Source organism: Saccostrea cucullata, unplaced genomic scaffold, assembly GCF_032062105.1.
Source record: "Saccostrea cucullata isolate Sc308-1 unplaced genomic scaffold, CSIRO_AGI_Scuc_v1 ctg2768, whole genome shotgun sequence".
Classification (NCBI taxonomy): domain Eukaryota; kingdom Metazoa; phylum Mollusca; class Bivalvia; order Ostreida; family Ostreidae; genus Saccostrea; species Saccostrea cuccullata.
In genome coordinates this window covers 10,017-34,456 of record NW_026935376.1, presented here as the reverse complement: position 1 = coordinate 34,456, position 24,440 = coordinate 10,017, and the positions used below count along the sequence as shown (strand labels likewise).

General features: G+C 34.1%; 1 protein-coding gene across 1 annotated transcript; it reads right to left on the bottom strand.

Annotated features, from left to right (window-relative positions):
• Window positions 1-20,960: 20,960 nt before the first annotated feature.
• Window positions 20,961-22,061, bottom strand: LOC134242596 (uncharacterized). Its single transcript, XM_062724698.1, has 2 exons — window positions 21,610-22,061; window positions 20,961-21,312 (listed from the first exon to the last, which is right to left on the bottom strand). Exons 1-2 carry the CDS (start codon window positions 22,059-22,061, stop codon window positions 20,961-20,963), a joined length of 804 nt encoding a protein of 267 aa, XP_062580682.1.
• Window positions 22,062-24,440: the final 2,379 nt, after the last annotated feature.

Sequence of the window (24,440 nt, the reverse complement as noted above, 5' to 3'; positions counted from 1 at the left end):
CTAGTTGAAATGGGATTCTAAGTTGTTAAAATAAAGGGTCAAGCCAGCCTTGAGAAGATGAAAGTTAAGTGGAATCTTTCTTAGCTAATTTAGATTATAAATTGTTTAAAAAAAATCATGGCCCCCAGGAGTAGGGTGGGTCACATTTAAGTTTTACATAGGAATACATTAGAAAAATCTCAAGAACCATTAGAAGAGGAAAGATGAAAATTATGTCAAAGCTTCCTAGAGTAATGTTGAAATATCATGGCCTCTAGGGGTCAGATAGGACCACAATATGAATAATGTTTTATTTAAAATAGAAAGAAACCTTTAAAAATCTTTTTCTCAAGAATTAACCACCGTACCAGAAAAGATGTATTCCAGATGAACGCTCCTTGAGGCAGTAGAGGTTCAAATCATGGTTGTAAGGGATAGGATGAGTCCATATTACCCCTTACCAAAATACTCACCTTCTGGCAACATCTTCTGGCATTATTGCCGCAATATTGCAGCAACATTCTGGCAATACATTGCAGCAATATCGCGGCAATATCGTTTTTCGTATGTAAATTAGATTTGCGGCAATATTGCCAGAAAAGTGTTGCGGCAATATTGCGGCAATACTGTAGCAACATCCTGGCAGTATATTGCAGCGATATTGCGGCAATATCGTTTTTCGTATGTAAATTAGATTTGCGGCAATATTGCCAGAAAGGTGTTGCGGCAATGTTGCTGCAAAGCAATTGCAGTACATGTGTTATTTCAGGTTTTGCTGCAGCAATATTGGGGCAACACTGCAGTACTAGTATATACCTATATAAATTGGTATTTAATAGAAATAATTATCTATCAATCTAACAATTAACAAACTGTGCTGAGGAACATAAAAATCAATAGCATAATAAGCTACAGAGTCAGTATGAAATAGCTACTTAAGCTTAATATGCTATTCTTTGAAAAGATAGAAAAAATTTGTTGAAAAAAGATGTGTTTTTGCAACACTATGCCCCCAGCGGTAACAAAGTTTGAAAAACCATTTTTAGCATATAGGTCAAAGTAACAAGGTCATTGATCTTGGTGTCATTTGAGAGAACTTAAATAGTGGAATATGCATACTAAATATGAAGTCTCTATCTCATGGTTCAAAATTTATGGTGGAATTCGAGGTTTAAAAAGGCTATTTTTAGCATATAGATCACAGAAGAGGTCACAAGGTCATTGGTGTCATTTGAAAGAGCATTATTAGTGGAGAATGCATATTAAATATGAGGTTGCCGTCATTCATCGTTCAAAGGTTATGTCGAAGGTTCAAAAAATCTATTTTAAGCATATGGGTCACAGCCAAGGTTTTTTGTCAAAGACCTTGGTGTCATTTCAAAGACCTAAATTAATTAGTTGACTATGCATACTAAATATATAGTCTCTATTTCCCATGGTTTTAAAATTATGCAAATATTCAATATAAAAAACTATTTTTAGCATATAGGTCAAGGTCACAAGGTCATTGACCTTGATGTCAATTTAAAGGACTTAATAAGTGGACTATGCATACCAAATATGAAGTCTCCATCTCATTATGGTGAAGGTTAAAGTTTACAAACAGACAGAACAAAAACAATATCCACCCCAATCTATCAATCTGGGCACATAAAAAATGTGTATATAAAAATATTCATATGCCACTGAGAAAATGTCCAGCAACTCTGCATTATTTTTCAAATAACCTTTAATTAGCTGCCCATCAGATATTCCCCAATGCCAATCAGTATAATTAATGTATAATATATAGTTTGTTTGTAATTTCCAACATATACCGGGTATATAGAATCATTATTTTCTTGCAGATATTCAAATTTATGCAATAAATTAATTATGTATATTCAAGCATTTAATTGACAACATGCATTCATATCTTAATTTTCCTGCAACAATGGTATGATATAATTATTAGACATACAAGTATAGTATACATGCATCACAAGCACTAGTTGAAATACATATAATATTTTTCCTATTTTATCTCCATAGAATCATTCATCTAAAAAAGAATATATTTTTTCACTTTGCCTTTGAAATCCCTCCATTTTATTTAAAAATAGGAAGTAAATGACTGAGCATGCTCAAAATGCCTAGTGGGTAATCCTAGATCTTCTGGCGACATTCTGGCAATACTGCCAGAATGTATTTTTTTCTGGCAGTATTGCCAGAATGTCACCAGAAGTTGTTGCCGCAGTATTATGTGGCATGCAAGTAGTGTATACTAAGATACATGATCATTTTTTGCTGTTGTGAAGTTTCAAGTAAGGACAACATGTTTGTCAGTCATATCTTTAAAAGAAATTGAAACGAAATTGAGAAATTATAGAGAAATTATTTTTTTTTTTAATATTTGGACCTAACCCGATCAAAATTTAAACTGAACCCGATCAAAATTAACACAAAATGAATAAAATGTAAATTTATTGCCTCTTCATGTATTTACAATGAAGATATCTATTTTTTTTTTTGTCAGGTTCTTTAATGTTTTAACCCTCATAACACCTAATCAGACTAGGAAAATTTTTTTTATTTTCAATAATTGTACAATTATGGTCGGGATCATACTAACCATAGTCCTCTGCGTCTCCGGATCATATTTATACAAGAATAGATATGGGTTACCCTATATCCAAAGATATTCGACTTTTAGATTTAATATGCTTATCAGTGTTTATAATGACGTTAATAAAAAAACTGTCATGTCTAGTTACGGAACTGGTGTAAATTTCGTGAGGTCACCCAGTCTCCTAACAAACGGTATGTGTACACATAGGCCTACATGAACCTGTGTCCGCAAGACCAACATTAGCTCGATTTAAACACGTGCGATGGAGCTGTTAAACGCATCCGGCGAGCTCGGAGAAACACGTTTTTTTTGCTGAGAAGTTACGATAGCAGACAAAACTTTTCTTTTGTTAATTAGATCATATGAATATGAATTCTGATTAATAAAAATTATACAATCCCTGTTGAACTATATATAGTTTGTTCTAACATTTGCATCTGCAACAACTTGTGTTTAAAATGGCCGTGTTAGGAAAATCAAGACCAGATCGGAAAATTCTAAACTGAAAACCGTTTTTGTTTTGAAAATTACTGAAATATACTAATTAATGTATTTGTCGCAGAAATTACTTACATTATTCAAGTTCTATATAAAATGGTAGGCCTATGCTGAACTTCAACACGAACCCGAATGTCCGACCCAGTTCTCGTTTTGCTAGCACATTGTTTACAAAGTGTACACACGTGAGCAGAATCCAGCCAGGGATTGAAAATTACGTCATTTAATAATATACACACACAGAATGATTAATTTTTTCTTAAAAGGAAATTGTATGATAATTAACAGACTATAAACATGTACTTAATACAATTGTTGATATAGTATTATCAATTCATCGGTGAAAAAATATGAATCGAAGAATGACCTAAATATTCTCTATTATCAAACATGTAAAAAAAAAAAAAAAAAGGCTGAGGAGGGAGCGAGCGTAGGAATATTGATATTTTTTATTTGCATTTCGGGGGGAAAGTGATTTTCTAATAATATTTTGACGTTATTTTTGATTTCTTTAACGTATGAAATACACAACTTTACTCTTATCATGAACAATAATGTTGTATCTACTTAATTATGATGGAACTATTTTGGTCGGACCAATTTGTGTGAGCTGCCGCTAAAAACAGTAATATATCTTGCATTAATAGTATGAATTGATCGAATATATTAAAAAGAAATTACAAACGAACTCTGGCGGAAGTTTAGGTCGGAATCGGTTCAATTTTGATCGGGATTGGACAAAATTAAAAAAAATTAATTTCTCTAAAATTTGGCTATTTCGTTTCAAATTCTTTTATAAATATGATTAATGAACATGTTCTCCGAAGTTGTAGCTGGTTTTAAGAAGGTTTTAACCACAGGTTTAAAAATATTCACAAATTATGTATTTGCAAAATATTTGTCCAAAAAGAAATTTTAATTCATGACAGCAGAAAATTGTATCATAGAAAATACTCATAATTTACACTTGAATGAATTAAAGAGAGATCTATTTAAGTACATTTCTATAGAATGATATTATAGGGTGGTGATAACTAAAACGCAACATAACTTTTTACTCAAGCCCTAGAGGGGCTTGAGTTATCTAAAACGATGCTAGGTCATCGATTCACTCAGTTTAAAAACACAAAAATATATTATTTTTGTAGATTAATATATTTCTAGAAACAAAAATGAGCCTTATCTTAAAAACGTGTCTATATTCAAAGATATTAAGTGTTAAATAGCGGATTCTATTCTATGGCGAATGAACATTGAGTGAAGCTCCGCAGCCGCAACAGTTTCTTTACAGAGATTTCGCGCTTTCCTTTGCGTAGGAATCTCAGGTAACTTTTTACAGTCGCCGACAAAGAATCCTTGGACGAGTCCACTACAGACTCTGAAAGGTGACGCAGGTTACCCGATCGTTAACAAATTCTACTATGATGGCCAGAAAATGTGTGGCTGTACCCCCCAACTGAAATTGCTTATCACGGGCCTTCAAATGATGTGTATTTTGAGTGACAGTAAAATAATAGCACAAAATCAATGTTAAATTCTCGTATTATCTTAAGCTTTGGTAACGGAACCTATATTATAATAATTTCTTCTGGATTCGTACGGAATATGTATTGGACGTGCCGCTCAGCTAGATGAACCCCATCCTCTCAAGCCACGGTCCGGAGTAGGAGAGGATCGTGCATTTTGGCCGTGGTTTGCAATGATGGATGAACCCGTAGTCACGTGGAGTTTTTGGAGCCCCCCCCCCCCCCTTTTGAAAAACTCTTCTACAGGCTTGAAGCAAGCTATTTAGATTGATGTATATATTGAATGTGATGTACGTCATTAAGCAAAAAAAAAATACAAAAACATATATAGTTTGAAGTATGCTAAATGTCTACATTAAAAAAAAATTATTTCATTAAATTAAGAAACGGCAACGTTACTATATATATGCTCTATAAAATATTCCTGAAAGTGTGTCAAGTAAATTCATCTTAAAAAGTAGTACGATTAATTATATTTCTTCTAATTAAATTCAATGTATGAATTTTGTTTTCATGTACATGTAGTTTATTTAACAGAAAATTGAACTCAGTAGCCCTCATCTTATACCATTTTAGGATATTAACACTTCCTAATTTACTCTCTACAGCTTGAGTATTTCTGACGTTTTGTCAGTATATACTTGTTTTGTTTACCATGTCTCCACGTGCTAGTTACTTCCTAGCTACATTTCCGTGAATAATTTACCCTATCTCGCCGAAGTCTCGCTAACTCTCGCCAGAGCCACTGTCAGAGCTACACTTCGTAGCTCATTATGCGAGTAAAGCATAGTTGGATAATGAACTTTATCTTCACCTTTCAATATCCAATCACAGTTCACGAAATATTCCTTTTATACTGTTGATGTCAATTGTTGCAATGTAAACAAAACTTCCCACTAACTGAATATGACGTCACAATAGAGAGACGTAAAAATTCAAGATTACGACAATTTTTAGGTCATCTGAGTAACTCAGGTGACCTATTGCTATCTGTTTTCGTCCGTCGTCGTGCGTCGTGCGTTGTGCGTCGTGCGTTGTGCGTTAACATTTGAACATTTTCAGCTACTTCTCTGCAACCACTGAACCAATTTCAACCAAATTTGGCATAGAGCATCTATGGGTGAAGGGGATCAAAAATTATGAATTTTATGATCACTACCCCCCTGGGACCTGAGGGGTGGGGCCAAAACCACTAAAATTAATGCAATCTTTAAAAATCTTCTTCTTTACTCCTGGACATCAAGCAGTCAAATTGTTTGCATGATTGTAATCAGCAATGAGTCTTCTACCAAAATTGTGAAATTCATGGCCCTGGGGTCAGGGGTTCTAGTGCTAGGGCGGGGCTAAATAAGTAGGTAGTGAAAATGCATTATTTCTTTGAAAATCTTCTTCTCTGCTCCTGGGTATTAAATAAACCAACTAAGTACATAGTTATGATGAGCAAGAGTGCCTCTACCAAAATTGTTAATTTTATGGTCCCAGGGTCAGGGGTTCTGGTGTTAGGGCGGGGCTCTATTGATTATATAGTGAAAATACATGAATTCTTTGAAAATCTTCTTCTCTGCTCCTAGGAATTAAATAAACTAACAAAGTACATAGTTATGATGAGCAAGAATGCCTCTTCCAAAATTGTGAATTTTATAGCCCAAGGGTCAGGGGTTCTGGGCGGGGCTCTATTGATTATATAGTGAAAATACATTTAATCTTTGAAAATTTTCTTCTCTGCTCCAGGGTATTAAGCAGATGAACTACCTATATAGTTATGATGGACAAGGGCTCTAATCTTCCAGAATTGTGAATTTCAAGGCCCCAGGGCCAGGGGTACCATAGAGGGGGGGGGGCTGTACTTATATACTGAAAATGAATGAATGGTTTGAAATCTGCTCCTTGGTATTAATCAAATATCAAGGCCTAAGGGTCAGGGGTTCATGTGTGGTAGGGGCACTACTGATTATTGCTGAATATTACTGATTAGTTGAAATGCATTTTTTGTTCCCTTACCCTGCGTATGAGTATCAAGTAAACAAACTAAGCAACTGCTAAGTGTATTGTTATGATGATCAATGGTGCCTCTTTCAAAATTGTGAATGCCATAGTATCTGGCTTAAAACATGAATCAAATTCAATCACTGGAAAGTTGTTGCATAATGCTCAGGTGACCTATAAGGCCCATGGGCCTCTTGTTATGATCAAGCAGCCATGGGTAGGAGAGAGCTTTATGCGGACTCCGGACCGTGGCTCGAGATGATGGTTGTTGGAGTGGGGGAATAAGTGGCTCACAAAACATATCTTCTATAATTAACATTATGAAGTAAATGTTTAAAAACCCATGGAATCAAATGGTTTTCTTAAAATGTATTTGTATTGATCTGAAGACAAATTTATCTGCCATATCATTTTCATAGAAATGGGATTATAAACAAGGAATTTATTGCATGATGTAATAACATTAGCAGGATTTTGTAATGGTGCATATTTACACCAATACTTTTATGAGAGCATGTCACAGCATGCAAAATTTATATATTTATTTTCAATCTAACAGTAAAACTCATTTACTAAATTGCCAAAAATACTGCAAATTCTGAACAATGCAAAATATTGTTTGGTTCCCCAGCTATATAAATGATAATATTAAATTTGGAAATGCATAAAACAAAAAAAAAAGATAGCAAACTATGGAAATCAATATTGCTGAGTTTTACTGTATTTATAATGATAAAATTGTGTAACAAAAGAACTATATGTGGTAAATTGCATATATTTGCCCCCCCCCCCCCCAAGTCAAATTTTGAAAACTACCTGAAATGTGCTGAATTCAATAAATTGTATGAGAAAATATAAATTAACAGAACATATTATTGTTTCAAAGTAGTTTATTCACAATTTTTGTTTTTATGACGTCACAAACTAGTCCAATTTTATATCCTTTTTCAGAAAGAGGACAAAATGGACAAAATTTCAACAATTTTAGCTTTAAAATTTATAGAGCGCAAGTTTGTTCAGGAATAATATTTACATATTTCATTGATATTATCATTCTACACATTATATCAAAATATTGAGCCTGAACACACATGCACTCGGTGACTTTTACTCAAAATATCGACGAAATATGTACATTTTTCTGTAGAATTCAGAAAAAAACTTAAATTTACGTCATGTTTGAGACGTCATTTTGTACATATGACGTCATTACTTATGAAAATATTCAGTAAGTTGAAGTCAGCATATACCCCCTTATTTAAGAATAATATTTCTCCATCAAAGTTTGGTTTGGGGGGCAAATATCGGTTATTACCGAATAAAGTTCTTTATTGTTCATAGGTCCCTAAAAATAACTTTGCATAAAGTACAACACCATATTATGAACAGTTGTTTCTGTCTTGTATGTTTTTGTCTTTGTGAAATATGACCGTATATTTATGTTAATGTAATTATGTAAATTAAATTTTATTTGAAAGCAAAATAAAAACATCAGGAATAAGACATAAATAATTTTCAGCTATTATTATGATTGCATCATTCAGGGTTACTATAAACCATTCAAGTGAGTATAAATATATATACTTATATCTATATAATTATATATATATATTTATTTCAGGTTCTGTACTGGAATGATACCGAGAAGATGGACAGCAGCATATTTGAGCTAACAGAAAGAGAAATCAATACAGACATCAAAGAAGGTCAAAAAAATTATTTTTCAAAGGTATGTTTTAAAAAAAAAATTCTAATATCATTTTAAATAAACATTGAACTAATTTAGAAACAAATATATTAATTTCTACTTAAATATGAAAATTCCTATTTTAGACACAGGAGCAAAATTGGATCACAGTTATAGCACATTTTGAAACAGACTATAAGGTATGTCTTACAGAGATACTCTCAAAATGTTATTAAACTTTATTGGAGTCATTCCTCTTTGGTAACATTAGTGGTGTAATTTTATCTATATATGGATCTAATTTACATATTAATTAGCGAGCAACCAATGAAAATCTCTTTATTCATAACTAAGTTACACATACAAAAATATTACTGTGCTTTAGAATTTAAAAAAAACTCTTTATTAATTTTTAGGTGGAATAGCTACATCGGGTTTTATAATTTGCAGAACATCGAAAAATAAAAGGTTCCGAACACATAAGTAGGGGTGCACAGGGACAGGACCCGTCAGAAGAAAGACGTCAGGAACCAACTTCCTTTCAAGGTGGACGAAAAAGATAAGTTTTTTGTATTCCTTTTTAGCTCACCTCAACGAAGTTGGGGGAGCTTATGTAATACCCTCGGCGTCGGTGTCGGCGTCCCAGGTTAAGGTTAAGTTTTTTGGAGCAGTTTTCTTTTTAAGTACGTCTATGTCCTATATTGATTAGACATGCATGGAAGATGCTTCTAATGTGTTTCATTGTATCAGTCAAAATTTCAGATGCTGCAATTTCAGCAAAGGAATGACCAGGTTAATGTCTTTGTGGAGCAGGTTAACATTTTTGGTGCAGTTTTTGGTGTAGGTCTCATTTCCAAGTAACTACTAGTATAAGCCCTATGTTGACCAAACTTGCATGGATGGTACATCTAAGGATGCACATTACCAGGCTTCTTCGGATTTTGAATCTGACCTACAGTTTACGGTTGAGTGAACAGGTTGATGTTTTTGGTGCAGGTCTCATTTTCAAGTATAAACCCAATGTTGACCAAACTTGCATGGATGATACATCTAAGGATTTACACTACCAGACTTGCTTCGGATGCTGAATTTGACCTACATTTTCCGGTTGAGTTAACAGGTTAATGTTTTTAGTGCAGGTCTCATTTCCAAGTAACTATACGCCCTATGTTGCCCAAACTTGCATGGATGAAACATCTAAGGATGTACACTACCAGACTTGCTTCGGATGCTGAATTTGACCTACATTTTCCGGTTGAGTTAACAGGTTAATGTGTTTGGTGCAGGTCTTATTTCCAAATAACTATAAGCCCTATGTTGACCAAACTTGCATGGATGATACATCTAAGGATGTACATTTCCAGGCTTGCTTCGGATAATGAATCTGAACTACATTTTCCGGTTGAGTGAACAGGTTAAAGTTTTTGGTGCAGGGTTCATTTCCAAGATACAATGAGCCCTATGTTGACCAAACTTGCATGGATGGTACATCTGAGGATGCATACTACCAGACTTGCTTCGGATGCTTAATCTGACCTACATTTTCAGGATGAGTGAACAGTTTAAAGTTTTTGCGGTAGTTTTCATTTCCAACTTACAATGAGCCCTATAATGACCAAACTTGCATGAATGATTCATCTTAGGATGCATTCTACCAGACTTGCTTCTGATGCTGAATCTGACCTACATTTTCTGGATGAGAGAACAGGTTAAAGTTTTAGATGCAGGGTTCATTTCCAAGTAACTATGAGCTCTTTAATGACCAAACTTGCATGGATGATTCATCTAAGGTTGCATTCTACCAGGCTGGTTTCAGATGCTGAATCATTTTTATTTTCTGAGTGAGAGAAGAGGTTAAATTTTTATGCAGGATTCATTTCTAAGTAACTATTAGCCCTGTGCAAACTCGCATGGATGATATATCTTGGGATGCACACTAATGGACTTGCTCCAGATGCTGAATTTGACATACTTTTTCCAGATACTAGTAATAGACCAGGTAAAAGTTATGGGTGCAGATCTGTCACCAAGAAACTATAAGGCTTAAATAAACCAAACTTGCCCAAATGATGCATCAAGGGATGAAAACTCTTAAACTTGCTTCAGATACTGGATTTTAATCACATTTTTGTGATAAAGAACTAGATTGAAGTTTCTATATAGGTCTATTCCAAAGTATCAGATCAAAATTGAATAAATTTTGCATTTTTGAATGTACACTTTTTGTTGGGTAATTGTGTGACTTTGCCTTACTTAAAGACAACATTCGTTGAGGTGAGCTCTGTAATCTCTGATTACCTATGTTTATCTTCTTCTGCCTCCTATCCCCTCCTTATTGGTCTGGACCTTATCTGTAATGAAATGTTAAAATATGGGCAACATGTTTTTAATCCTTGTCTTTTAAAATTGCTTAATAATTGCCTTATTTATGGCATATACCCCAACTCTTGGACCAATGGGTATATAGTACCCCTTCATAAAGGAGGTGATCCAAGTAATCCTACAAACTATAGAGGAATCACAATAACAAGTAACATAGGTAAATTATTCAATTCTGTCTTAAACTCCAGATTGGACAAATTTTTAGAAGAAAACAATATTATTAGCAAATACCAAATTGGTTTCTCTAAAGCATGTAGAACATCTGATCATATGTTCATTTTGAAATCTCTTGTTGAGAAGTATTGTCATCAAGGAGGAAAGCTATATGCATGTTTTGTTGATTTCCGTAAAGCTTTTGACACTGTTTTACATGATGGTATAAAGTTAAAACTTCTACAAATGGGGTTGGAAGTAATTTTTACAGTTTAATCAAAAATATGTATTCTAAAAACATGTCACATATTCAATTAGGAAATCATTTAACAAAACCCTTTTATACTAATTTGGGTGTAAGACAGGGGGACAATCTGAGCCCGAATTTATTCAAAATATTTATTAATGATTTAGAAAGTATGTTATCCAGTACACCAGATCCGTGCACACTTAATAATTTAGAAGTACATTGTTTATTATATGCTGATGATGTTGTTCTGTTGTTCTGTTATCAACCTCAGACAATGGTCTTCAACAAAAGCTAAACACATTAAATGAATTTTGTCAAAAATGGTGTTTAAATGTAAATGTTGATAAAACAAAAGTCTTAATTTTTAATAAATGTGGTAAACTGTTGAAGAATAAATTTTTATTGAATAATAATTTACTTGAAAATGTTACCAATTATAAATATCTTGGTGTTTATTTCACTGCATCTGGTACTTTTAATTTCGCATGCTAAAGATGCATTGTATAAAAAGGGTCTAAAATGTTATTTTAAGTTATGTAAAGATATTTTAGCATCTGTTAAAACTAGTCTTCATATTTTTGACCACACAATTAAGCCAATACTGTTATATGGCAGCGAGATATGGGGTGTGTTCAATCCTCACTCATCACGATTCAGAAATGGTATCTCAATCGACAATGTATATAATTTTTCAGAACCTGACAAGCTACATTTGAAGTTTTGTAAATTTATACTGGGTGTTCATAAGAAAAGTGCAAATTTTGCAGTAATGTCAGAACTTGGAAGATATCCATATTATATTAATATCATAAAATCAATGTTATTATATTGGCATAGATTGGAAAATTCTGATAACAGTTCTCTCCTGTAAAATGCTTTTATTAATTCTAAAACACTTAGTACAAATAGAGACACCTGGTTCTCTTGTATTCTTGAATTTTTGAAATTTTTAGAAATACCAAAAAATGCCTCCTCCTTAAGTCAATCTAAATTCAAATTTGTCATCAATAATCAAATTCGAAAAAAGTTTATTTGCTCTTGGCTGAAACTGAAAGAAAAAAATTCTGATGGAAAATTGGACTCTTATGTAAAGCTTAAAAGTAATTTCCAACGTGAGGAATATTTAACATTACTAAATAACTTTAACTTTAGAAGAGGTATAACCAGATTAAGAATATCTTCTCACAAACTCAAAATTGAAACTGGCAGATATATTGGACTTGAAAGAGATAAAAGAATATGTGAAAAATGTAATTTGAATGTAGTGGAAAATGAAATACATTTTACCATAGACTGTCCTTTTTACAAAGAAAGAAGAATCAAACTTCTAAATGAAGCACAGAAATATAATAAAAATTTTCATAGCTTAGATAGTTCTCAAAAATATTTTTGGATCATTACATGTGAAAATATGAATGTCTTACTTCAACTTGGAGAGTACCTGTCTAATCATTTAATATAACATTTTAAAGCACAACAACAATATGATATGTATGTATTTTTATTTTTAACACAAATTACTGAATTTTTTTGTTTATCTACTTATTGATTGCCTTTGTCTACACATGTACCTTTCATGCCTCTCTGGGGGCCCTTAATTGGAAATAAAATATTGTCTATTGTCTATTGTCTAACAAAATTTACAATTGACCTCCCCTTTTTCCATTTCTTTTTCCATCATGAAGTTTTTTCTGAAATAATTATGTGTTCTAGAAAGTTCTTGCTTTGTTTAATTGTGATGATGATAAACTAATCTGTTATCACATGTTTTTCAGGGCTTCGGAAAAAGGACAAGGCAGAAGGAACGAAGCTAGCCCACAATAGACGAGAAGACAACTGACAAGAATCCATAGCAACAGGACCCGTCACAAAAGCAGCGTCAGGAACCAACTGCCTTGCGAGGAGGACGAAAATAATACGTTCATTTCTATTCCTCTCTATCTCACTCTTTCTTATATCCCCTCCTTATTCTAACAAAATTAACACATTACACCCCCCTTTCCATTCCTTTTCCAGTCATTAAGATTTTTCTAAAATAATTATGTGTACTGAAATTTCTTGATTTGTTTAATTGTTTCTATCACTTGTTTTTTCAGGGCTTCGGGCAAAGGACAAGGCAGAAGGACCGAGGCCGGCCCACAATAAACGAGAAGACAACTGAAGAAATCCATAGTGACAGGACCCGTCATAAGAACACCGTCAGGGACCGACTTCCTTGTGAAGGGGTTCAAAAAAGATATGTTATCTTGTATTCCTCTCTATTTCTTTCTGTCTCGTACCCCCTCCTTATTCTAACAAAATTAACAATTTAACCCCCCCCCCAAACTCCGCATTCCTTTTCCCATCATAATGTTTTCTCTAAGTAATAGTTATTGTACATGTTGTATATTTATTATGGTGTATCCTGAGGTATTTGGACGAAGGGCGGTGACGAGTGCGAAGCACGAGTCGCCGCCCTTCGTCCAAATAAATCAGGATAGACCATAATAAATATTCAATAACTTTCTTGTATCATGGCCAATCAAACGTCATGTCACAGATTTTCAGCATGATTTTTAATTACACCAATAGAAAATATAGTTTTTGTCAGGTGACCGCATGGATAAACTTTCCTTCCTGTCAGTATTTTTAATAAACATTTTACGTGCGTGTGTTCATGAGAAAGGACGTCGGATTGCAGCATCTCAGCCCCCCCCCCTCCTGGGTTTCCTTGTCAGCTGTTTTGGAGGCCCCCTTTCTTTTAAATGTAGCTACGGACTTAAAGTGGCCGAGTTGTGATTCTGGAGATGTGATTCTGTGCATGAGTGCTGGGGGCACCTGCTGTATATCGATCCGCCCCTGGATTGTTAATGAAATTCACAAGAAAACCTTTGGATTAAAAGAAGAAAAATTCGAAGTTGAAGAAGGTAAATTCAAGTGTTATTCGAAAATCAAGAAAAAAAATACCCGTTGATCATTTGACATATTCGAGAGCTGTCGTAATTATATATAATTATATGTCTCTGGTCAGGGTCAATTACTCTTCATCTGTGGATGCAGTACAGCTTAAGCGCTATATTACAATAGATGGGATATTCTAATATATTTCTGTCTGGAATTCATGTCAAGAATTTGATTTTTAGTTACTGTGGATTGAATATTTGAAGCGATCCATAAAATCATTTCGTAGTTTACTTAGGGATATGTATGTACTGTAATTTATGTGAAAGACTTTTATTTCACTTGCAGAAATTTTGCATTTGTATATTACAAAGCCCATTCATTCTGTAATTCAGATTCAACATACATGTAAATTAAAATGATGAAATCGCCTTGGTGTTCAATAATTTATTTACACGGCACAGTTTTGAGTGGCTCCGCCCATCGGTGTATCCCCAGTGATTGTACACTTGACTTCAAAGGAAAAACACCGCAGCCATGATACAAAATAATTTTGTACTCGTCACTCGTCACCGCCCTTCGTCCAAATAACTCAGGATACACCATAATAAATATACAATTACTATCACATGTATTCCGGAATTTCTTGTTTTGTTTAATAGTGATGATTTTATCTAATCTTCTATCACTTCTTTTTTCTGGGCTTCGGGCAAAGGACAAGGCAGAAGGACCGAGGCCGGCCCACAATTAACGAGAAGGCAACTGAAGATATCTATAGTGACAGGACCCGTTACAAGAACAGCGTCAGGAACCAACTTCCTTGCCAGGAGGACTAAAAAGATAATTCATTTTATTTTTGTATTCCTTTGTATTTCATTCTCTCTCCTCTCCCCTCCTTATTCTAACAAATTTAAAAATTTACCTCCCCCTCCCCATTCCTTTTCCCTTCATAAAGTTTTCTGTAAAATAATTATGTATTCCGGAATTTCTTGATTTGTTTAATTGTGATGATGATCAACTAATCTTCTATAATATGTTTTTCAGGGCCTCGGAAAAAGGACAAGACAGAAAGACTGAGGCCGGCCAACAATAGTGGGAGACCATTGACAGAATCCATAACATCAGGACCCGTCACAATAGCAGCGTCAGGAACAAACTTCCCTGCGAGGAGGACGAAAATGATACATAAATTTCTATTCCTTTCTATCTAATTCTGTCTCCTATCCCCTCCTCATTCTAACAAAATTAACAATTTACTCCCCCCCCCCCTTTCCATTCCTTTTCCAGTCATTAAGATTTTTCTAAAATAATTAGGTGTACTGAAATTTCTTGATTTGTTTAATTGTTTCTATCACTTGTTTTTTAAGGGCTTCGGGCAAAGGACAAGGCAGAAGGACCGAGGTCGGCCCACAATAAACGAGAAGACAACTGAAGAAATCCATAGCGTCAGGACCCGTCACAAGAACAGTGTCAGGAACCAACTTCCTTTTGAAGAGGACAAAAAAGATAAGTTACCTTTTATTCCTTTCTATTTTTTCCTGTCCCGTATCCCCTCCTTATTCTAACAAAATTTACAATTTACCTCCCCACTGCGCATTCCTTTTCCCATCATGTTTTCTTTAAAATAATTATGTATTCCGGAATTTCTTGATTTGTTAAATAGTGATGATGTTCAACTAATCTATTGTCACTTGTTTTTTCAGGGCCTCGGACAAAAGGCAAGGCAAATAAACGAGGCCAGTTCACAATAGACGAGAAGACAACTGATAGTATTCATAGCGACAGGACCCGTCACAAGAACAGTGTCAGGAACCAACTTCCTGGTGAGGAGGACGAAAATAATACGTTCATTTCTATTCCTCAATATCTCATTCTTTCTTCTATTCCCTCCTTATTCTAACAAAATTAACAATTTACCTCTCCCCTTTCCATTCCTTTTCCCATCATTATCTTTTTTCTAAACTAATTATGTGTACTGGAATTTCTTGATTTGTTTAATTGTGATGATGTTAAATCAATCTTCTTTCACTTGTTTTTTCAGGGCATCGACCAAAGGACAAGGCAGAAGGACCGAGGCCGGCCTACAATAAACGAAAAGACAAGTGAAGAAATTCATAGTGACAGGACCCATTACAGCAACAGCGTCAAGAACCAACTTCCTGGCCAGGAGGACTTAAAAGATATTTTCTTTTATTTTATTTTTGTATTCCTTTGTATTTCATTCTCTCTCCTATCCCCTTCTTATTATAAAAAAATTAACAATTTACCTCCCCATCCCCATTCCTTTTTCCTTCATAAAGTTTTCTGTAAAATAATTATGTGTACTGGAATTTCTTGATTTGTTTAATTGTGATGATGATCAACTAATCTTCTATTACTTGTTATTTTTAGGGCCTCAGACAAAGGACAAGGCAGAAGGACCGAGGTCAGCCCACAATAGACAAGAAGACAACTGTCAGAATCCATAACATCAGGACCCGTCACAATAGCAGCAGCATCAGGAACCAACTTCCTTGCTAGGAGGACGAAAATGATACATTAATTTCTATTCCTTTCTATCTCATTCTGTCTACTATCACCTCCTTATTCTAACAAAATTAACAATTTACCCCCCCCCCCTCTCCATTCCCTCTCCCATCATAAAGTTTTTTTTTCTAAAATAATTATGTGTACTGGAATTTCTTGATTTGTTTAATTGTGATTTTGTTAAACTAATCTTCTATCAGTTTTTTTCAGCGCCTGGGATAAAGGACAAGGTAGAAGGAACGAGGACGGCCCACAATAGATGAGAAAACAACTGACAGAATCCATAGCGAGAGGACTTGTCAGAAGAACATCGTCAGGAACCAACTTCTTTGCCAGGAGGACGAAAAAGATAAGTTATTTAATACTGTATTCCTTTCTATCTCATTCTGTCTACTATCTCCTCTTTATTCTAATGCAACTCCTCCAGAAATAAAAAAAATCTTCAAAATGCTGATATCTTTAGCTTTAAAAGATATATTCTCACTAGAAACAGCAATTGAAATTGTTCAAACTTTTTGCAATCATACTGGATCAAAAGTTAATGATTAGACGAGAAGACAACTGACAAAATACATAGCGACAGGACCCGTCACAAGAACAGCTTCAGGAACCAACTTTTTTGCCAGGAGGACAAAAAAAACATGTTATTTAATATTATTATATCTCTACTGTAATTACTCTAAATAAAATTAATACCATAAAACTGTCTATTTCCCCGAGAAGAGACTATTTCACTCATCTGAAGACTACTCCCTGGAAAATCAGAGCTACTCCCTGGGACTACTCCCTCGTAAATATTTATTAGTCATTTTAACCAATGAAAGTGTTCAATTGGCGTAGCGTTCAAGGAATATCGAGTCTGTGACGTTATGTTATTAGCAATGTAACTATGACGTCAAAACATTTCGACATGCGATCTCAAAATCATACTTGAATTCTAGCAAAATGAAGACAACGAAAATTCGTCTAAATGTCAGTGAAAATACTTTTTAAAAAAAAATTGTTTTAGGACTCGATGCATTGCTTATCATGCAACCTGTTAAACTGCATGCAATATTTTTTTTCATTATAATAATAATAATAATAATAATGATTGGATTTATATAGCGCTTTTCTAGCATAAATGCTACTCAAAGCGCTTTACAATCATTATTACCCCAGCAGACCTTAACAATCCAGAATCTTTCTGCCTCTACAGTCTTTTTTAATGTCGGAATATCTGTAAAAAAAATTAAATCTAATATGATTGTTTCGGTGTAATGAAACTGTTATGGAATGTGAACTCGGGAAATAGGAAATCAATGGTTCCCCTTGGCAGGAAACAATTTCCCTCTGCGGCTTCGCCGTCTCGGGAAATAGTTTCCTCCCTCGGGGAACCATTAATTTGCTATTTCCCTCGTTCCCATTTCATAACTGTATACTGTATTCCTTTCTATTTCTTTCTGTCTCGTGTCCCCTCCTTATTCTAATAAAATGAACAATTTACCTCCCCACTCCCAATCCCTTTTCCCATCATAAATTTTTCTCTAAAATAATTATGTATTTCGGAATTTCATGATTTGTTTAATAGTGATGATGTTTAACTAATCTACTGTCACTTGTTTTGTCAGGGCCTCAGACAAAGGACAAGGCAGAAAGACTGAGGCCAGCTCACAATAGTCGAAAGACAATAGATAGAATCCATAGCATCAGGATCCGTCACAATAGCAGCGTCAGGAACAAACTTCCTTGCGAGGAGGACGAAAATGTTACGTTAATTTCTATTCCTTTCTATCTCATTCTGTCTCCTGTCCCCTCCTTATTCTAACAAAATTAACAATTTACCTCCCACTTTCCATTCCTTTTCCCTTCATTAAGATGTTTCTAAAATAATTGTATGTACTGGGATTTCTTGATTTGTTTAATTGTGATGATGTTCAACTAGTCTTCTTTCACTTGTTTTTTTTTCAGGGCTTCGGGCAAAGGACAAGGCAGAAGGAACGAGGCCGGCCTACAATAAACGAGAATACAACAGAAGATATCCATAGTGACAGGACCCGTTACAAGAACAGCGTCAGGAACTAACTTCCTTGCCAGGAGGACTAAAAAGATAATTTATATATTTTTGTATTCCTTTGTATTTCTTTCTCTCTCCTATCCCCTTCTTATTATAACAAAATTAACAATTTACCTTCCTCTCCCCATTCCTTTTCCCTTCATAAAGTTTTCTCTAGAATGTTCATCATCTTCGCTAGCCAAGGGTCTCTGATACGCTACTCTTCTCATAAACCTTGACCTAGGGTGTTCATAGAAATTGGGATTTTTTTTTCAAGATTTCTGATTGGATTTCAGTACACCCAGGGCGACCAATCACTGGCAATCAGCAATTGTTAGCTCTACTGGTCAGAGACTAAGATACATAATTCTGTATATCAGTTTTTGATTTCGGTGAATGGTGTTGCTGTGGTTACTAAGAATAGAAATGTCTTTGAAATTCTTTCAAAATGCTACACCTCCTACAGTTTTGGTCTGATTTCAATATAACTTGGCACACAAGTAGACTACACTAAGGCACATAATTTTATATATCGGTTTTTGATTTTGATGAACGGTGTTGCTGTTGTTACTAAAAAAAGGAAATTTCTGTGAAATTCTTTCAAAATGCTACACCTCCTACAGTTTTGGTCTGATCTCAATATAACTTGGCACACAAGTAGACTACACTAAGGTGCATAATTCTGTATATCAGTTTTTCACTTCAATGAATGATGTTGCCATGGTTACTAAAAATAGAAATTTTTCTGTTAAATACTCTTAAAATGCTACTCCAAATACGGTTTTAGTCTGATTATAATATAATGTGGCATGCAAGTAGACTACACTAAGAACATAAAGAGACTTAATCAAGGATCAAGAATGAAAATTTATGTAATTCTAGATAAAAAAAATAAACAATTATACAAACTAAAGATTTTCAAGACATGAACTTTATCATGGATTTTACTAGATTATAAATTCGGTGGGCTAAATATAATAAAAACGGGGGTGGAAATCTGTAAAATTACATTTTATTTGAATAAAAATTTTTCTGACGCATGTTCCATGCTATATAATCATCACAAAAATTTACATTCAGACAACAGACAGATATTTTTTTTTCAACAAAAAGGATATATGAGCTATATAATATGATTTTTTGGAATATACCGCAATAGAATGAAACCTGTATTACTGTAAAACAACTTTTATTCGCGTGCGAGAACTTTTTCGTGAATTTCGCGAGAGCTTCGTCATGTCTCTGTGTCTATTAACAACAGATCAAAATAGGTTTGATTGCGAAAATTAATCGTCACAAACTAGTTTATCCCTTGTAAATCGCGAATTAAAGTCATCGCGAATAAAAGTTGGTTTACAGTATAATGAGAATCGAGAATACATCTTATGCATTTCCAGTTTGTCATAAAATCCCGGTAAACAATAAGTCATTCATTGCTAAATTCTACAAGACTTCTATCAGCTAAAATAATCATGACATTCTAAGGACACGCTATTAAAATAGACAAAATTCAAAATATATACTGCGGGTAAACGTAATTTATGTTATCAGAATACGCAAGTTTCGAGATTATCTCCCTTGGTGCACTCTTTCGTTGGGGAGGGGAGTTTGGTTGCAGCGTTAACAAACAGGTGGGACAGATATTTATTATTGAATATATCGCATCATCGATATACTGGTTTATCGTAACTATATATTAATTGTAAGGATGCACTGTTCAACTCGAGATCAACCGAATTAAAGTAAAGATGTCAATTTTTTAAGCAAAAAAATCGGAACAAAAAAGAAAATTCAGTGGATGTGAGACTTTTCAGACGAGGGAAGAGATATATGAACCTCTAATGAATACGGTAAACATGAATCTGATCATTACATGTCGGCAATCTAAATGACACATTGATTGTTTTACCTTATTATAACTTCAAAAAACCCACAAACTTTTTAAAGAACGTTTGTACAATCAAGAAAATCTTTTACTTTTATGAAGACCACTACGTTTATTTCGTTCTCAAGTACCCTATAATTGAAAGTAGATTTATAAATATACACAATTGAGCTTGATTAAATCATAAAATACATCAGTGATTAACATCTTTATCTTTCTATAAAATTAAATAAATTTTAAAAGCCATAGACATCGTTCATTTATTTATGCACTTTTATATACATAAGCAAACTGTCCCACCTCCATGCTGAAATGGATACTTTTTGCGCCTCTATCGCAGGAGAGTTACAATCTCGAAACTGGCGTATTGACATAGTACAGACGTTTGTTGTATCAAGTGTAAACATGCATCATATTACGAAAACACAACTTTGAAACATACATTCTAAACAACACTAAACATGCTAAAGGTTGACTATGTAGGCGCAACAGCATGAATTGCACAAAATGACTGAAGATATATAATTCCATAAAGAAAAGTTTTATAAAGATGAAGTGTAAGATTTCACTTCAGATATTTGATTTTCTTCACTTGACTGTTACTACATTGAACAACAAACAGATTGTCATTTGTATCAGTACACAGTCCCCAGGGTTTACACCATCCACAGTCTATGTAACGGAGGAACTGTTCATTCTGGTCTATGATGTGGACACAGTCATTGTTAGTATCAGCTGTAAGGATGTGACTCTGACTGTCTGTGGTGATTCCTCGTGGACGGAATGGTTGGTTCTTTAGAGCAGGAGTATGTCCAGTGTATCTGAATCTCAGTTTCTCGGCCTGATTGACCACCACTACTGCATTAGCTCCACTATCAGAAACACAGATATCCAGGTTCCTGTTCTCAGTTATGTATCTGTCATAACCACCAGATGAATAGAGAGGTTTACATTTATCATCAAACTGAATGGTTTGTTTCTCTGTGGAGCCAGAGTATCGGACAATTTTTGTTTGCTTGTTATCATCACTGATCATGATAACCAGGAGGTCACCAGAGGAGGTACTACAGACACCTCGAGGTATCCAGTTCTGTAGTCTGATCAACTCCTCTATCTTCTCATTCTTCACAATGTTCACAGTTCTATCTTTTATATCAGTATAAACTAGATTTCCACTTTTTGTTACTGCTATGTTAGATGCTGTTCTCCCTGACTTTGTTGTGATTGACTTGCGCAGTGATCCTTGATTGATGCTGAAGAGTTTCATGGTTTTGTCATTTCCACTTGTCCAGATTTCTTCATCACTCAGACAGGCTACATTGTCAAGATAAAGGTGTCTATACCCAGTGTCTATGGTGGTGACAGTCTCTGGTTCATCAAGCAGCTGTTTGACTGGAGGAGAGGATCCAGCTTCTGGTGATTTCTGTGTTGTCTTCATGCTGTAGCCATGTTCATCTGAAGTTAAAGAACTTGGTGATAAAGTTCCAAATAATTTACTAAGTTCTTCTCCAATTCTCCTTGGAGTAAATTGTGGTAAACAGGGCAAAATTTTCTCTGGAAGATTTCTATATCTGTTTATGTCGTATGTTTCAATGAATAGTTTTGAAATATCATTTCCATTTACAATAACATCATTTGAATCGATTTCATCCTTGATGTCAGACATTGTCTTGTTTATTTCATCCAGATGTTTCTGTAGAGTTTGTAACTGTGTGTTTTTCATCTCATCAACTTCAGCTTTAAGTTTCTTGACAAGTTTGTCAATTTCTCTATGCCAGTCCTCTCCATGTTTTGTTATGGCTGTTGAGAGATCTCCATATTCCTTTTCTAACTGAGTCATTCTGTTTTGTACATCAGAGGCAATGTCTTTGTAGGTTGGATAGATTGTCTCATTTAATTCATTTAGGTCTTTTATAATTTTACTTTTTCTTTCTTCCAAAACTTGAAGCATTTTCAAAAATGTGTGACCTTTGTGTTGATCAGATGCAATACAACTCATGCAGACAGGGATGTCACATTGGTTACAGTACATTTCACATTGTTCTCTATGAAATGTGCATCCTGGGTATTTTGGAGTTGTTTTGCGAAGCTTGAATTTGACAATTTCATGTTTTTTGGATTCATCAGAAATCATGTGTTTTCCTACACAAGCTGAACACAGGTTGACAAGACATGTATCACAGTGCATCTGTACCACAACAGTCTCACAAAGGCCACATCGCATCACGTCCTGGGCACTGGTACGGGGATCCATAATTAAATGTGGATCTGAAATAGATATACATGTGTATAATAGATAATCATTATTTATTGACCTTTAGCAAGGTCATTTTGGCAAGTCTAAGGTCACTGGCAGAAAAAGTGTATAAAATTTGTTTCTATAGTTTATTTTTCTCTAATGGATATAAAATAATGAATGTTGAAACTTCAATGACTTTTCCTGAGCTAATTAAAAGATAAGGTATTTTATAAATTAAGTCTGATCATTTTGGCTTAAAAAGTGAAAATCACAGGTCTGTTGGATGATACTTTAGAATTGAGGTCCCTTGACATGGTAGGCAATAACATGATATAAAAGAACCCTCGATCACTGCTCAAAGGACCAAATTTGAAGGCATTCTCTTGTACATGAAGAGGAGTGAAAAATGTTTGATTTGGAAATGTCAAACAACAATCAAAATACATTTCCAAAGACAGTCCTATATAACTCCCCTTATCTACACTTAGTCATTGATGTCCTTTAAATTAAATAGTTACTATACAGTGGGGCCATATGAGATTGAAAACTTGTAGCATTACAAAATAAAAAAAAAAATTAAGTTATAATTCGACAACCAGAAAATGCATACATTGCACGTAATACAAACTCTTCTCTAACTCAAACAGATTCATCATAATTGAGTGCAGTTTTACGAATTTTGAAGGGGGTCAAACTAATTTACCCCTTATCTCAGAATACAAGAAACTTTGTAGAATGTTTGGCTTTCAGATAATATTTTGGATTTTCAAGCCATGCTAAAGGTCCTGCATCATTATTGTCAGATAAATATACATAGAATGCCTTACCTGTTTTCAGACAGTGATGGCGTCCTGTTGATCAAATTTCCTCCCTGGTTATTTTGATCACGTGGTATTTGTGTTATCTACCTGTCGATCAATAAATACATTTTAGGATGAGAGTTATAGGTATACAGGCTCTTGAATAAGTTTTATAACATTTTTTATACTTACTTGTAGATGTATATTATACAGTTATAGAATGGGTACGAGGGAAATAGCAAATTTATGGTTCCCCGAGGGAGGAAACTATTTCCCTATTTCTCGAGTTCACATTCCATAACTGTTTTATTATACCGAAACAATCATAGGTGATTTCATTTTTTTTACCAGATATTCCGACATGTAAAAAACATACTGTAGAGGCATAATTTACAAATGCATGTTAAACAAATTGTATGATAAGTAATATATCGTGTCTTAAAACAATTAAATTATTTTTTTTTTAAGTATTTTCACTGACATATGTATTATATATATATATTATAACTTGGTACACAAGTAGAATTCTAAGAGGTACATAATTCTGTGTATTGGTTTTAGATTTTGATGAACAGTGTTGCCGTGGTTACTAAAAATAGAAATTTCTGTGAAATTCTTTCAAAATGCTACGTCTCCTACAGTTTTGATCTGATTTTAATATAACTTGGCACACATGTAGACTACACTAAGATAAACAATTCTGCATATCGGTTTTTGACTTCAATGAACATTATTGCCTTGGTTACTAAAAATAGAAATTTCTGTTAAATACTCCAAATACAGTTTTAGGCTGATTATAATATAATGTGGCATGCATTAAGAACATAAAGAGAATTCCTCGTTATCTATTTCTAAAAACTCTAATTTTGAGTCCACTATGTTCTTGTGGAAGAGTAGAGGATACTCATCAATATTTCTTCTCATGCAAAAAAAATACAGAAGTCAGGAAAGAATTTTTTGACAAATTTTTGCGAATGGGTAAATTACACACTGTTGATACTCACAC